The sequence below is a fragment of the Homarus americanus genome, unplaced genomic scaffold (assembly GCF_018991925.1).
Source record: "Homarus americanus isolate GMGI-L3 unplaced genomic scaffold, GMGI_Hamer_2.0 scaffold39675, whole genome shotgun sequence".
NCBI lineage: Eukaryota > Metazoa > Arthropoda > Malacostraca > Decapoda > Nephropidae > Homarus > Homarus americanus.
The window spans coordinates 9283830-9298933 of NW_024736071.1; the positions used below are offsets into that span (position 1 = coordinate 9283830).

A 15104-nucleotide genomic window follows, 5' to 3' on the forward strand; every position below is an offset into this window, starting at 1 on the left:
ACAAAATTAGGAAATATTTCCCCAAAAGGAATTACTTGTGGTGCTCATATTAAATTATTTGTTCCAGAACATAACCAGTTTCTGGAGCCTTCAGAGCACTGGGACACCGGATAAACGGTCCCATACCTGTATATAGAATAATACAGCAAAAACTACAAGATCTACACATACTGGTATACTGTATGTGGTAATATGTATATGGATCAGAGTGAGAGCAAATGAGTTCTTGCAAGTTGTTGCATTATTTTCTAAAGATGCACTGCCATAACTAGCTCTGCTACATCTTCAGCTAATTTACCTCAAAAGGAGTGGCACTATCACTATTATAACTGGGTTAATAAAAAGCTACTAATAATAATTTGCTTTTAATAACTAAATAAGGCAAACATACAACATTAAACAATACTGAATACTCCATACAATAACTATCTCTAGTGCAATAACAATCTATATAAGTGCTAATTAACAGAATATAATTGTAGTCTATTTAAAAATATTTAGCACACTAAAGAGACAGGCAAAGGTACTGCATTTTAATATACAGGTATTTGTACTGGAGGACTGCTTGCTTCCTCTGTTCAAGTCTCATGGACTTCCCTCCCTCTTCCTTTAATTCCAGTATGTTCACTCATCTGGTTCATTTTTCCATATTCCTAATTCAGTTATTCCCAGCACTTTCTCAGTCTCCCGACACCCGCTCAGTCTCCCGACACCCGCTCAGTCTCCTCGACACCCGCTCAGACTCCCCGACACCCGCTCAGACTCCCCGACACCCGCTCAGTCTTGCTACCACTCACTCTCAATCAATCAGTCTCCCTAACACTCACTCTCAGTCAGTCTCCCCAACACACTCTCAGTCAGTCAGTCAGTCAGTCAGTCTCCCCAACACCCACTCTCAGCCAACCAGTGTCCCTAACACCCACTCTCCACACCCACTCTCAGTTAACCAGTGTCCCTAATACCCACTCTCAGTCAACCAGTGTCCCTAACACCCACTCTCAGTCAACCAGTGTCCCTAACACCCACTCTCAGTCAGCCAGTCTCAACACCCACTCTCAGTCAGCCAGTCTCAACACCCACTCTCACTCAGCCAGTCCCTTCAACACTCACTCAGCCAGTCTACCTAAATCTCAGTCTCAGTAAATCCTCTTCATTCTGTCTTCCCACATCAGTACAAGAAGTGGATTGAGTACCCATCACTGTGACTCTTAGTCCTCCTCCTCACACAGGAATCTGTCAAATCGGTGAAATCCAGCAGTTGAGGTGGTCTCAGCCCCTGATCATTGTCTTTGATATCATTAAGCACAGTTTGGCGGATCTTTCTGATCTTCCTTAGTCTTTCCATCCAGTTACTTGCATATAGGGTATGAGGTGGACGATTTAGTGAATCCAAAATCATTGAAGCGAGCTGTAAAATATAAGCATTGTAGTGTCAGAAAATACATCTGAGCAATATTTTCTTCATCTTTTGATTTTTTTTTGTGTTTAGGTACTCAATGCATTAAGCTGAAGGTAATCTGTGTTTATTGTATCTCCAGCCCCCAGCAGTAATGGAGACACCAGAATAGATACAGACAAACAAAAAGAGAACCTGTGGAACATGGAATCCATAGGTATACAGGAATATGCCAGAGGAGCATTATGTGGAAGAAAACTTCCTTAGAATATTAAAACATGGAGAGCAAATACTGGGTGAGATTACCTTGGAAACCTATTCATCCACCTTTAACAGATACAGTAATTATCAGGTGTGTTTAGCTCAGACCAGACAGACCTACAACAAATTAAAGAAACAAGCTGATAAGTTAGTTATTCAACATTTTTAAATAAAGGGATCAAGAGTTCAGGTTTACCCTTGGTTCAGGAACCAAGGGTAAACCATAAAACACATTATTTGCCACATCTGAGTATAACAAAACAGTCCGGTACTACACCTTTGTGCATAGTATATGCAGTGCTAAGACACCCAAAGGAGTGTCTTTGAATAAGATCGAGATTTCACTGGATTTGGAAGGACTAACAGTAAAGATAAATTTGAACCCTTAGACATGTACAGATTTAAAATTGTTCTTGTCAGCTCTACCTGGTCGCCATATCTACTACAGATGGTATTACAATACCACTGAGCGACTAAATACAGTATAGTGACAATACACATGTGCAGAGGATAAAAAAAATTCCCTCTATACACTATAGACAATTTACAAGGGACAACTAATAGTGAAATGCAGCTAAAACTGTGATGGAAGATGCTTCCATGCCAATACAATAATGGCACACAAAGTTTGTATGGTGATTTACTGAAGAAACAAGATGCAAATTTTTATGCAAAATCCTTTCATGCCAGTAAAGGGTGGTTTAAAGGGTTTAAGAACTGCCCAAATTTGGGTAATATTAAGATGGACGATGAAGCAGCCAGTGCTGATACTGAGGCTGCAAGGAAACATCTTGCAGAACTGAAGGCAATTAAAGAAGCAGATGGCTATACACTAGAACAAGTGTACAATGAGGATGAAACTGGCCCATTTTGGAAGCGCATGCCTGCCAGGACATTTATTTCAAGTGAAGAAAAGTCGGCACCAGACTAAAAGGCTTCAAAGGATCGTCCAATGCTTCTGTTGGGAGGTAATGCTGATGGAGATATGAAGTTAAATCCCTTGTTTGTGTACCATTCTGAAAATCCAAGGGCTTTCAAGGGTTCTCTTCTTACTTCTGCGGGTTGAGCTAATTTACTTTTACTTTTTACTTACTTTTATCCTCCTCACCACTGATTGGCTCGTTAGCCGCTTGGGCGATCTGTCACGTCTCTGATTACTTTTCCTTTTCTTTTATCCTCTTCACCAAAAGATCGGCTCGTTAGCCGCTTGGGCGATCGGTAACGTCTCTGATTACTTTTCCTTTTCTTTTATCCTCTTCACCAAAAGATCGGCTCGTTAGCCGCTTGGGCGATCGGTAACGTCTCTGTTACGCACTGTTGGCAAGTACTGGGCATGCACTAGCTCCTGAATGTACCTGAACCCACTCCAGTGTTGGTCAAGTCTTATCTTGAAAGAGCTCACACTCGGTGCAGTCACAACACTTTCTGGTAGATTGTTCCAAGAGTTCACAACTCTCACTCCAAAAACGTTTGCCCTCACAGTTTTCTGGACTTGCAACTTCTTCAATCTTGAGCTGTGACCCCTTGTGGGGTGAGCGTCTGCCAGCTCCAAGTAAGGACACTCAACTGAGTAGTGCCCCTTGAGATGCTTATACACCTCTATTAGGTCACCCCTTGCCCATCTGTATTATAAGCTAGGCAAGTTCAGGCACTCTAATCTCTCAGGGTAGCTGAGGTGCCAAAGGGCAGGCACCAGTCTGGTGGCCCACCTTTGAACATTTTGAACCAACTGACAGTCCACAGCATATCTCGGGGACCAGATGGGGTGACAGTACCCCAGATGGGGAAGCACTTCACCCTTGAAGATCGTTGCGAGGGACAGACCGTCTAGATATCTGAACGACCTTCTTATAAGACCCAATAATTTATTTGCCTGAATTACCTTCTTCTCGCAATGGCCTGAGAACTTCAGCTCATTGTCAACATTCACACATAGGTCCTTCTCACATTGTCTCAAATAGTGCAGTTTCTTCATCCCGTTGGGACATATGATACGCCTCCTTACCGTTGGTATGCACCAGGTGCATCCTCTTACACTTCGTGACATTAAATCTCGGCAGCCATTTCTTTGACCATTCTTGGAGCCCACAAAGGTCCTCCTGCAGCTCTTCGCAGTCCACTTGGTTCTTGATTTCCCGAAATAACTTGGCGTCATCGGCAAACATTTGTATGGAGGAGTGTACAAAGTCAGGCATGTCATTTATGAAACCAACAAACAACAGCGGGCCCAATACATTGCCCTGCGGTACCCCGCTTGTGACAGGTATGGATGATGATTTTGTACCATTAGTCACCACACACTGCTTGCGGTCATGTAGAAAGTCTTCTATCCACGCAAGGACATTTCCTCGAATTCCGTACCCTTCCAGTTTGATTCTCAGCCTTTCGTAGGGTACACTATCGAAAGCCTTGGCAAAATCTAGGTAAATATTCTCTATATTACCAACCCGTTCCAGAATATGGGTCCAAATATCCAATACCTTGAGCAATTGTGTTTATCAGGAGCACCTGCTTTAAAGTTAGTGGCATTGTCGGAAATAATTAATCTAGGGCAGGAACGTCGAGCTTTAAGTTTTCTGAAAATAGTAATAAAAGTGTTTGCAGTTAAATCTTCTGCAAATTCTAAGTACTGTACAGCTCTAGTCACTGCACATGTAAACAAGTAACCATGAACTTTATTTGATTTCATTCCCCTTTTTCAAGATTATAGCTCCAGCGTAGTCCACTCCCACAAATTGGAATGGTAGTGCATCTTGGACTCTTTCAAGAGGTAATGGTGGAGTGGGTGGTACTACATATCTAGGACCTTCTAAACTTTTACATACTCCACAATGTATGTATTTTTTTTTAATACCTTGTCTTGCTTGGGGTTTCCAAAGTTCTTCCCTTAATTTATTTTAGGGTCTGATTCATCCCTACATGTCATGAGGCTTTGTGGCATTTTTTTTATCATCAATTTAGTTAAATTATGTTTTTTTAGGGAGCACGATAGGATGCCATGTGTTATATGCTATTATCTATTCTTCCAAAGGTTTGAATAATTCCCTCCCATATAAATAATCTGAGTTTTTTTAAACTGATTTGTTCTGTGGTGTAGGATTCATTTGATGCATCATCAGGCTGCATGTTTGCCCTACTTACTGCAGGCATCCCTTGGGTTACTGAATGGTTCCATTCCTGAAGATTTTTATGTATTGCAAAATTTCATAACGCAGGACCAATTTTCCCATTGACTTCCACTATATAAGTTGAGATGCACTTGAACATAATTTTTTTTTTTTACCCAAAAAGGTATTGCAAGCACATATACAAATAAAGAGACAGTTTTAAACACATACAATGATCCAATCAAGATGTAACATTATAATAAATGTTGAGTGAGTTGAGGTGGTGCAATTGGAGTTGTTGAGAGGGAGACGGAGGGTCACTGCTGACTCTTGCCCCTCCATGTATATTATCATCTGCTTCAGTTGCTGTAGGCTGTGGTCTTGGGGCAAAAACTTGTCTACTATAAAGTTGTTTGGCATTGACTGAACTTTTCTGTCGGACTCTAGCAACTCAACCACACAATCCTGATCCACTTCCTCAAACCCTGCACCTTTTGCCAGTGTTACAATTTCTTGTTGAACTTTATTTGTGGTTTCAACTTGGGGAAAACCTTGAAAGGTATGGATGCATTCTGGCCAGATGTTTTTCCTCATGACATTCATTGTTGTTGTTTTCAGTTCATCCAAGAAAGCCTTGTTGGAAATATTTCTGTTGTTATTGTACTATACCTTTCTACTGCTGGACAAGAACAATTTATGAACCAACTTGGAACAGGTTGGCAGTCATCCACGCTTTCCTATTAGAACACCATATCACTGGTAGTTTAGGTTTGGCAGAGAAGTGACCGATCGCCCAAGTGGCTAAAGAGCCGATCTTTTGGTAAAGAGGATAAAAGAAAAGGAAAAGTAATCAGAGACGTGACCGATCGCCCAAGCGGCTAACGAGCCGATCAGTGGTGAAGAGGATAAAAGTAAGTAAAAAGTAAATTAGCTCAAGCCGCAGAAGTAAGAAGAGAACTCGAAACTGTTAAAGTCACTTGGAAGTTCATCGAAGTATCCATCCCAGAATTACAAACCTTACCAGCTGAAATTGAAAGTAATGTTAATAATAGGCTTTTAACTTATCAAAATAGCATCATAAGTAATCTAGAACCCTTCACTCCACATTTGCTCCACAGTAGGATATTGAATACCTATCCAATAAATCCTCACTATGAAAAATAACTGCCAGAACCCCAGAATCATCAACAATTAAATGAACATCAACTGTACGTAGATAAAATACTAGATTTCTTGCAAAAATATGGTGTTCTGAGTACTATTCAACTTCTTTAAGAGAAAGGTAACTGAAATGAGGAGATAAAATTAAGATCTTCGAGCAGAACATTAAGTTAGGTGATGTGTGCTTACTTCATGAAACCAGTTGTAGGGATCACTGGCCACTGAGAAGAATCATAGACTTACCATGATAAAAATGGCCAAGTCAGGGTTGTAAGACTCAAAACACGAATAGGGGAGGTAATTTGTTCAATTCAGCATATCTATCCTCTGGAAGAATCCGTGGAAAGAAATAATGAAGCTCTGGACGAACTCAATAATGATAACATACCAACAAACACAACTGATGTACCTCCCTCAAATGTAAAGTAGATATAAAAACTAACAAGAGAAAGGCCGCCGAACGTTGCAAGACTTGGCTCAAGAAAGTATGTTATGATGAGTCAAGATACCTAATAATGCAACAATTCTCTACACTAAGTATTAAATGTAAAGTAGTAATAATCTTCTAAAACTAGTCATTCCAACGAGCAAATTAAGTGATTACATAAATTAGCTACGAGATGACTAGAGTATGCATACACAAAAGGTGAAGGAGCATAAAGCAGGATCCGAACAAATCCTTCAGCAGCTAGGGACTCTGCAAAAGTGAGTTGAAGAGATGGCAACTAGCAGACCTACTGATAGGGGAGAGGAGGAACAACAGTTACATTTCGAGTGCAAGAACAACATAATAGTGTTTGGAGTCCCTGAGACCCAGTCAGAGGAAGCCGAGAGTAGGAAAACACACAATAAGAAGGAGTTTGAGAATATTTGTACAGAGGCTCTGAAAATGTCAGCCCTCCCTCAGCATGTGAGGAAGCTAGGACAAAAGGAGGAGAACAAGCCTTGCCCCTTCAGTATCACACTAGTGAGTGAGGATAAGAAATGGGAAGTTATTTGGCAAGCAAAAAAATTAGCAATAAGCAATGCATTTCGGAATATATTCATACACCCAGAACGCATGGTAATACAGAGGGAACAGCACAAAAAACTCTAATGGTACTTGAAGCAGTTGGATTCGATGAGGAACAGGGACGGATGTGCATGGGTTATATACAGGGCGAAAGTAGAGGGCGCAAGAGCGCCAGTGTAGAACCATGGGACAGTGGGACACCTCCACTCACTCTACCTCCCACCCAGGAGGCAAGCGCCATGTAAACAATGTCATCTCTGACCACACCCCACAAAATACAATGCATTTAGCAACTGCTGCAACTGCTGAGAATGGAGGGAGGCTGGAGTCACTACCAAGATCAGAGACAATACAGAAATCAAATTCCGGCTTGAAAGTCACGTACACTAATATTGAAACGTTCCTTGGTAAAAGAGAGGAGTTTGAAACACTACTGACGGTACATCAACCTGATATAGTAGGTGTTGTAGAACTGTTGTACAAGAACAGGAAAATCGAATGTGCGTTCATTATAGATGGATATGTCTCATTTATGATCCTTTCTCGAGCAACTTGCAAGAGGGATGTGGTTATTATCCATGCTAGGCAAGATCTTAGAGTCAGCCAAGTGAGGGTACAGGAGGAGAAAGTTTTGGAAGAATCAAAATGGTGGAAATTAAATTAAAGGGAAGAGACTTACTTATTGTTGGATGTATTTACATATCCCCAAACTGCAGCTTATTAAACCAAAGGAATTTAAGAGCCTTGATTGACAATCCAACGGCACTCAACCAAGCCATCTCCTTGTTATGGGGGACTTATCTATGAGGCCATCAACTAGAAAAATAAAAACACACCAAATTACCTGAATAACCCCGCTACTCTTTTTGTAGAAACTCCGAGAGACAATTTTCTGTTTCAACATGTTAAAAGATCCGACTTATTACAGAGGGGAGCAAACACCCAAAATACTGGACCTCATCATAACTAACGAGGAGGGTATGGTGGCCAAACTGGAACACCTAGTCCCCATTAGCACCAGTCACCACATAATGCTGTCCTTCAGATTTAACCGTTACTTGGTTAATGACAAAACCAGGACATAGTTAAAATATTACAAGGGTAATTACAACCGGATGAGGGGTATCCACTGCCCTGACTCACTAAGGTATGAGAACGCAGACACTACGCTGAATATCATAGCCAGTAAAGTGAACCATTTGATCAATAAATATATATCCAAGACCAAACCCACTGCCTCTAGGAATACAAGGAGACCGCAACACATGAACCATGCAGTGTTCGACAAAGTTAAGAAGAAAACAAAGAAATTCAAGATGTGAGTTAGGAAAATGATGAATAGGACAGGAGGATTTAAGCTAGATCCAACGAACCAAGTAAAGACAGAGTGTAGAAAGGCTGAAAAAAAAGAGTTCCAAAGGCAGATTGTGAGCAAGGACAAGTCAAACCCAAAGGTGTTTTACCGCTATGCAAAGTCAAAATTAAAAACATGAGTAGGCATATCGGACCTGAGGCTTGAAGATGGTATTTATGCAGATTCTGACCAGGAGATGGCGGAGGGGTTGAAAAGTTTTTTTGCCTCGGTGTTCACAAGAGAGGATGTGAACAATCTTCCTAAGTTTGAGGACATGGTTTGACACAGTGCTGACCCACATTGTGTTCTCAGAAGATGTTATAAGAAATTTGTCAAAGCTAAAGGTTCATAAGTCCTGGCCCTGACATGGTGCATCACAGATTACTAAGAGAGTTGTGCAATGAGCTTGCTGAACCCCTGATGATCCCGTTCTGTAGATGCCTAGATGAGCAAAAGGATCCCAGCAATTGGAAAATGGCTTCTGTGAGTCCTATTTTCAAGAAGGGCGATCGTCACTCCACGAATAATTATAGACCAGTTAACCAGACCAGCATAGTGTGTGAAGTACTTGAGAGCATTATAAAAGATGCCATGATGGAACATCTACTATGAAACAACCTTGTAAAGGATTGCCAGCACGGGTTTATGCCGGGACGCTCCTGTTTAACACATTTACTCAAGGTACTGGATGTTTGGACCCAAATTCTGGAAAAGGGTTGCAATATCAACAATATATACCTAGATTTTGCCAAGGCATTCGACAGCGAACACCACAAAAAGCCGAGAATTAAAATGGAAAGGTACAGGATTCGGGGAAGTGTCCTAGAGTGGATTGGAGACTTTCTGATTGATCGCAAGCAATGTGTGGGGATTAATGGTGTGAAATTGTCATGTGTTCCTGTGACAAGAGGGGTACCACAGGGCAGTGTATAGGGCCCATTGTTTGTTTGTTTGTTTGTTTCATAAATGATATGCCAGAAGCTATACACTCCTCCATACAAATGTTTGCAGATAACGCAAAGTTATTTAAGGAAATTAAGAACCAAACAGACTGTTAAGAGCTGCAGAAAGATCTCTGAGCTTTAAGAATGGTCAAAGAAATGGGTGCTAAGATTCAATGTCACAAGTGTAAAAGGATGCACCTGGGGTCATGCTAATGGTAAGGAGGCGTATCATAAGTCCCACTGGGATGAAGAAATTGCATTTATAGACTGAATGCAAAAAGGATTTGGTTGTGCATGTTGACAATGAACTGAAGTTCTCGGGCCATTGTGAGAAGGTGAATCAAGCAACTAAATTATTGGGTCTTATAAGAAGGTCGTTCAGATATCTAGACGGTCAGTCCCTCATAACAAACTTCAAGAGTGAGGTGCTTTCCCGCCTAAAGTACCGTCACCCAGTCTGGTCCCCATGATTTGCTATGGACTGTCAGTTGAATGAAAATGTCCAAAAGAGGGCCACCAGTCTGGTGCCTGTACTTTGGCACCTCAGCTATCCAAGAGAATAGAGTGCCTGCAATTTCCTAGCTTATATTACAGACAGGCAAGGGGGTGACCTAATTGAGGTGTATAAACATCTCAAGGGGCACTACAGGTACTCAGTCGAGTGTCCTTACTTGGACTTGGCAGATGCTCGCCCCACAAGGGGTCACAGCTCAAAATTAAAGAAGCCGCAAGTGCAGAAAACTGTGAGGGCAAACTTTTTTTTGGAAAGAGAATTGTAATCTCTTGGAATAACCTGCCAGTGTGTGTTGTGATGGCACCGAGTGTGAGCTCTTTCAAGACTAGACGTATCAACACTGGAGCAGGTTCAGTTACATTCAGGAGCCGGTGCATGCCCACTACTTGCCAACAGTGCATAATAAATGTGACCAACCGCCCAAGCAGCTAACAAACCGATCATTGGTGAAGGGGATAAAATTAAAAGCAAAAAGTTAAATTTGGGGGGCCTCTGGTCCTTAGCCCCTTACTTTGTATTTCAATATGTAATTTTTTATCACAATCTAACGATTTTGCAAACGTTCTCAGTCCCTATTTAGTGAAATAACCAGAGGCTACTGTATATGCTACAAATTATTATTTGACATTTAATTTCCCTTGACTAGAGCTTATTATGGAAAGATAATTAAATAATCCTACCATTCATACTTTTATCAAATATTTTATAACTCTCACAATATTATTACTCACATTGGCATGGAGAGCAAGTTGTCGTACTAAAACGGGCAGATTATCATCAGACACAAGCCTGGGATCACCATTTCCTATATACTCCCTCAGCTCTGGTCGACACAGGAGACCCACAGTGTTGGTATGGTGGTCATATGGAACCACCTCAACAACTGTGTGGTTGAATTGACCCTAGAAATGATGTCAGCCAGATTGTCATTTGCAAATGGAATGACAATAAACAAAAAAGTTATTAACACATTTCATTGATAAGCTTTACCACTTCTATCTTCTCTAGTTGTAGCAGCCTAGTGGCCACTTGGCTGGCCACTAAAATGGAATTCCTGCTATATTATATAGTTTTGCTTAATTCTATGGAGTCTTATTTCATATACTGTATAGTACTCATCCTATATTTTTAAAATTAACAATAAATTCAGCTTGTACCACCATCTAGCATTTATATCATAAAAAGGAACAATAATTATTAATGAGTCATATCATCACTATTACTCACTTTACTTTTGATTTATTTTTTCTCTAATATGCATAAAGTTATCCTTCCTCTTGAATTTTTGAGCACTATATATGACTTCTCTAACAATATTTTTTCAAACCGAGAAAATATATGCATATCCAAGATATGAAAACAGCTATGCCAATTATGTAACTGACCTTGTGTCACAGTATTGCTGGATGAATTTTTGTGTTCAGACACTTACAACTGCAGTATAGAGGAGATTTTACCCATAGATTACAGCTGTCATTACCTAATTCAACCCCAATCACTAAACTTCAGTGACAACACAGAAGATACCGGTATATATTTTCTAGTCATGTCTCCAAGCAAACCAGTGTTATCTTCACTATTTTAAGGTCATTTTCCATGATTGCATGAGTCAGTAGGACAACATTGGAAACTCTGCTTCTTGTCTGATCAGCGAAGTTAAGCAACATTGGGTCTGGTTAGTACGTGGATGAGTGACTGCCTAGCCCTAAGAAACAAGCCTCTCATGGATTTGTCAGCTGTCCTTGGTCAAACTGACTGAATATTAATTATTATTATTAGCCATGATTATCTGATACTGTAGTATGGTGTCCAGTAACCATCAGCAAATTTAAAGCAAGTTTTATGGCTGAATGCCCTTCATATCAAACTCACTTTTAGAGTGGGAACTGATCATCATAATTATGTAGTCTATTTACCTTGATAGTGTTCATGTCGTAGGGTTTACCACTCTCATTGTACACAATGGTAACATAATTGTTACCTATATGGCATTTCTTTCCATTACAATTGGGGTCCAAATTCTTTGTAGGCATTAGTGTTGCAACATGGAATACAACCTGAAATACAAATAACATGAATATTCAATACAACAACTCACTGGAAACAGGACCAATTTAAAAATTTGAGAGCCAACTAGTGAATGAGAAAATTAAGAAAATTAACCCCTTAGACAGAGAATTTTTGGTTTTCTCATGAAATAGCGAATAATTTCCAGAGAGGGTAAATGCAATAAAAATACCTGTACAGACCAGTAGTAGGTCAGAAAAAAAACAGCTGTCTTCAAGAGCGTTTTCCTGTGGGAACGCTTGGGCCTAAGGGATGGCAGGGTGGGGAAGATGGAGGGACAAGGGAAGGTAGCAGGGGATGTGGAGAGACGTGGGGAAGGTATACAGAGGGTATGATTGGTATGAATCTAGCATGAATTAGTGGCCATGGGGCATTGTTTGGGTGGCAAAATGAAGGCTCCCACATTTAAAACAAAAAACAGACCAAGCCCCACATTGTACGATGTGGTTAGTACCCAATGGAAAATCCCATTGTTCGAAGAGATTATTTGTTAGGGGGTTAAGGGACCACTTACGCAAATATATATTACAGTAATAATAATAATAATAATAATGCCTAGTGTTTACAAAAATATGGAATGCATTTCAGTAATCATGATATACAGTACATTCAAATATACAACACAGTACAGGGGGATCTCGTTATACGAGCATTCTTTATATGAGAATTTGATGATATACGAGGTTAAGGAATTTGCACCTTATATTCGATATACAAGCGATATTGTTCAATGATGCAAGAAGCGAGTACAGTGACCACTGGGGTTAGTTATACTACTGACTTTCCTGTGAAAAAGCCATAATTTTGAGCAACATATTACTGTACAGTAGAATGTCGATTTAAAGCGATTCAATTTAAGATTATTGATTTAAAGCGACACCCACAATTAAAGACAATGTTTTAATTTAAAGCGGATCTTTCCTATTTTGCGCGAGTCAATCAGGTGCATCATATTTTAAAATTCGCACCTAATGTTTCTCTGGGCACACTACACTGTCCTAAGGGCAAAGCTGTACTGTATATGTACTCAAAATAATGTACTAACAATTACTAAAATTTTTGTCTAGTGCAAATAATAGCATGATTATACAGTATTCAAATTAATCACTATCTTATAAGAATTCCAGCAATGTAAATTATATTCTCCACGGTCACTTCTGTGACATTTTATAAACAAAAAACAAAACCTCAACCTAAAGAACATAAATAAACAAATAAATACTTCACTAGACCTTGGCCCAATTGGCAAACATGTCACGTCACCTCCCCCCCCTCCCTCCCTCCCTCCCACTCCCCCATCTTCCCAGGCAGGGCTTGGTGGTTTTAGTCTTTAAGTTTTATCTTATATAATATCACAGACTAAAGTTAGGAGAATATAATTTGCATTGCTAGAATCTTTGCAAGACAGCAAATAATTTGAATATAAATGGCATATAATTTGCACAAGAAATAACAATTTTAGCCCTTTGTAATAAAATTAATTAGAACATGTCAGTTCAGTGACATTTTATAAGAGAAAAACTTAAAGTCACTCTTAAGGACATAAATAAATAAGCACTAGACCTTGGCATCAGCTGATCGCAAGTAAACAGACCATTTCACATCCCATAACTTTAGCTGTGTTGATTTATGAGTGTTTGTTTTAACATAATACTACAAAAAGCAATGTTTTATTTATTCTAGGAGATGGGCTGAGGTGCATCTGGGTAGACTCTCAGTCTTTTTAGTATTTTGTGTTTCTCTCAAGTACCAAACTAAATTATTCCATTGAAACAACACTTCGATTTAGTGCGAATTCGGTTTAAAGCGACATCTCTTGGAAAGTATCTCGTGTTATATTGACATTCTACTGTACTCACTTTGTACTCAAATGTACTACACTAAAGGGCTAAAATGTTTATCTCTTGTGCAAATTATGTGATATTTATACTCAAATTATTCGCTATCTTGCAAGGATTCCTGCAATGCAAGTTATATTCCTTCCCCCAGCCAGAAGCGCAGGGACGTGTTTGTGAGCCACTCAGCCAAGCCACGCACCCCTCCCCTACATGCCTACCGTCCTCTCCCTTCTCAGTGTTTGAATCTGCTATCCAAGTTTGTCTGCTCGTACTGAATTGCATTTATTTACTATCATCGCTATACTTGGTGCTTGGGAACATATTCCTATTTAACCCATGTATTTTTCCCTCCATTATACAAGTTTTCGCTATACGAGCTGACTCCAAGGAACGTATCTACTTGTATCATCGAGATTGTACTGTAGACCCTTGCCGTTTGCAGATTTGCGATTTCAAAGATTTACAGTAAGCAGCTGGTGGCTATGGTGGCTAGCTTGCGAGTCTTTTCCCACAGAGCAACGAGTCACCCTATGTGCCTGCGGCATCTCACTCCCTCTTCGCGCTTACCCAGTACCCGTGACCTAGCATCATGTGTCATCCTATCAAAACTTTTGTGTTTCTTTGTGAAAATGGCCCCTAAAAGACTACCTAGTGTCAGTGCTAGTGATGCTAGTGGAGTGAAATGTAAAAGGCAAAAGTCAGTGATGACCATGCCAAAGAAAGTTGAATTATTAGACAAGTTAAACGAATCCCTAGTGAGGTATATCAAGAAAAATGAACAAGCAATTTGTGATACTGTTCAAGCGAGTGCTCCTGCAAGTGTTTAAGTGGCACAGGTTGTTCGTGACAAGAACATAGTGAAAACTGAGAAAGTACTGAACATTTGGGTTGGGGACCAGTGCCACAAAAATGTTCCGATTGACAGCAACGTGATTCATGAAAAGGCTAAAATTCTGTATGCTCATTTTTATGAGTCAACAGGTGGTGAAGGGGCTAGTGCGGCGACTGAACCAACTTTTAGTGCCAGTAAAGAATGGTCCGAGAATTAAAAAAACGATTCTCACTCCATAATGTTAAGTTGACTGCATCAGCTGACCACACAGCCGCAGATGCTTTTCCCGCCATGCTAGAGAAAATAATAAAAGAGTTAGGCTATAGACCACATCAAGTGTTTAATGTCGATGAATCTGGTTTATATTGGAAAAAAATGCCTGGTAGAATGGACATAAAGAAGCAGGAGAGGCATGCCCCTGGGTTCAAAGCAGCCAAGGACAGTAACGTGCATCTTTTGTGGCAATGCAGTTGGCCACATGATCAAACCTGGCTTGCTTTACCGCTCAGCAAACCCAAGGGATTTAAAGGGAAAGAAAAACAAAACAAGAACCTTTTGCCAGTTTTTGGGCAATCTAACAAAAAGGCATAGATAACTGTGCAAGCATTCCTGGATTGG

The 15104-nt window shown here is 40.1% G+C and overlaps 1 protein-coding gene across 1 annotated transcript in view; it reads right to left on the reverse strand.

Moving 5' to 3' along the window:
• Nucleotides 1-404: 404 nt before the first annotated feature.
• Nucleotides 405-15104, reverse strand: part of LOC121871699 (tuberin-like) — a 218355-nt gene continuing 203655 nt past the window's right edge. Inside the window, exons 28-30 of the mRNA XM_042374111.1 lie at nt 11666-11806; nt 10481-10651; nt 405-1408 (exon numbers count right to left, since the gene is read on the reverse strand). Of these exons, the coding sequence (XP_042230045.1) occupies nt 1169-1408; nt 10481-10651; nt 11666-11806 (552 nt within the window). The 3' untranslated portion in view covers nt 405-1168. The remainder of the gene's footprint in view (nt 1409-10480; nt 10652-11665; nt 11807-15104) is intronic.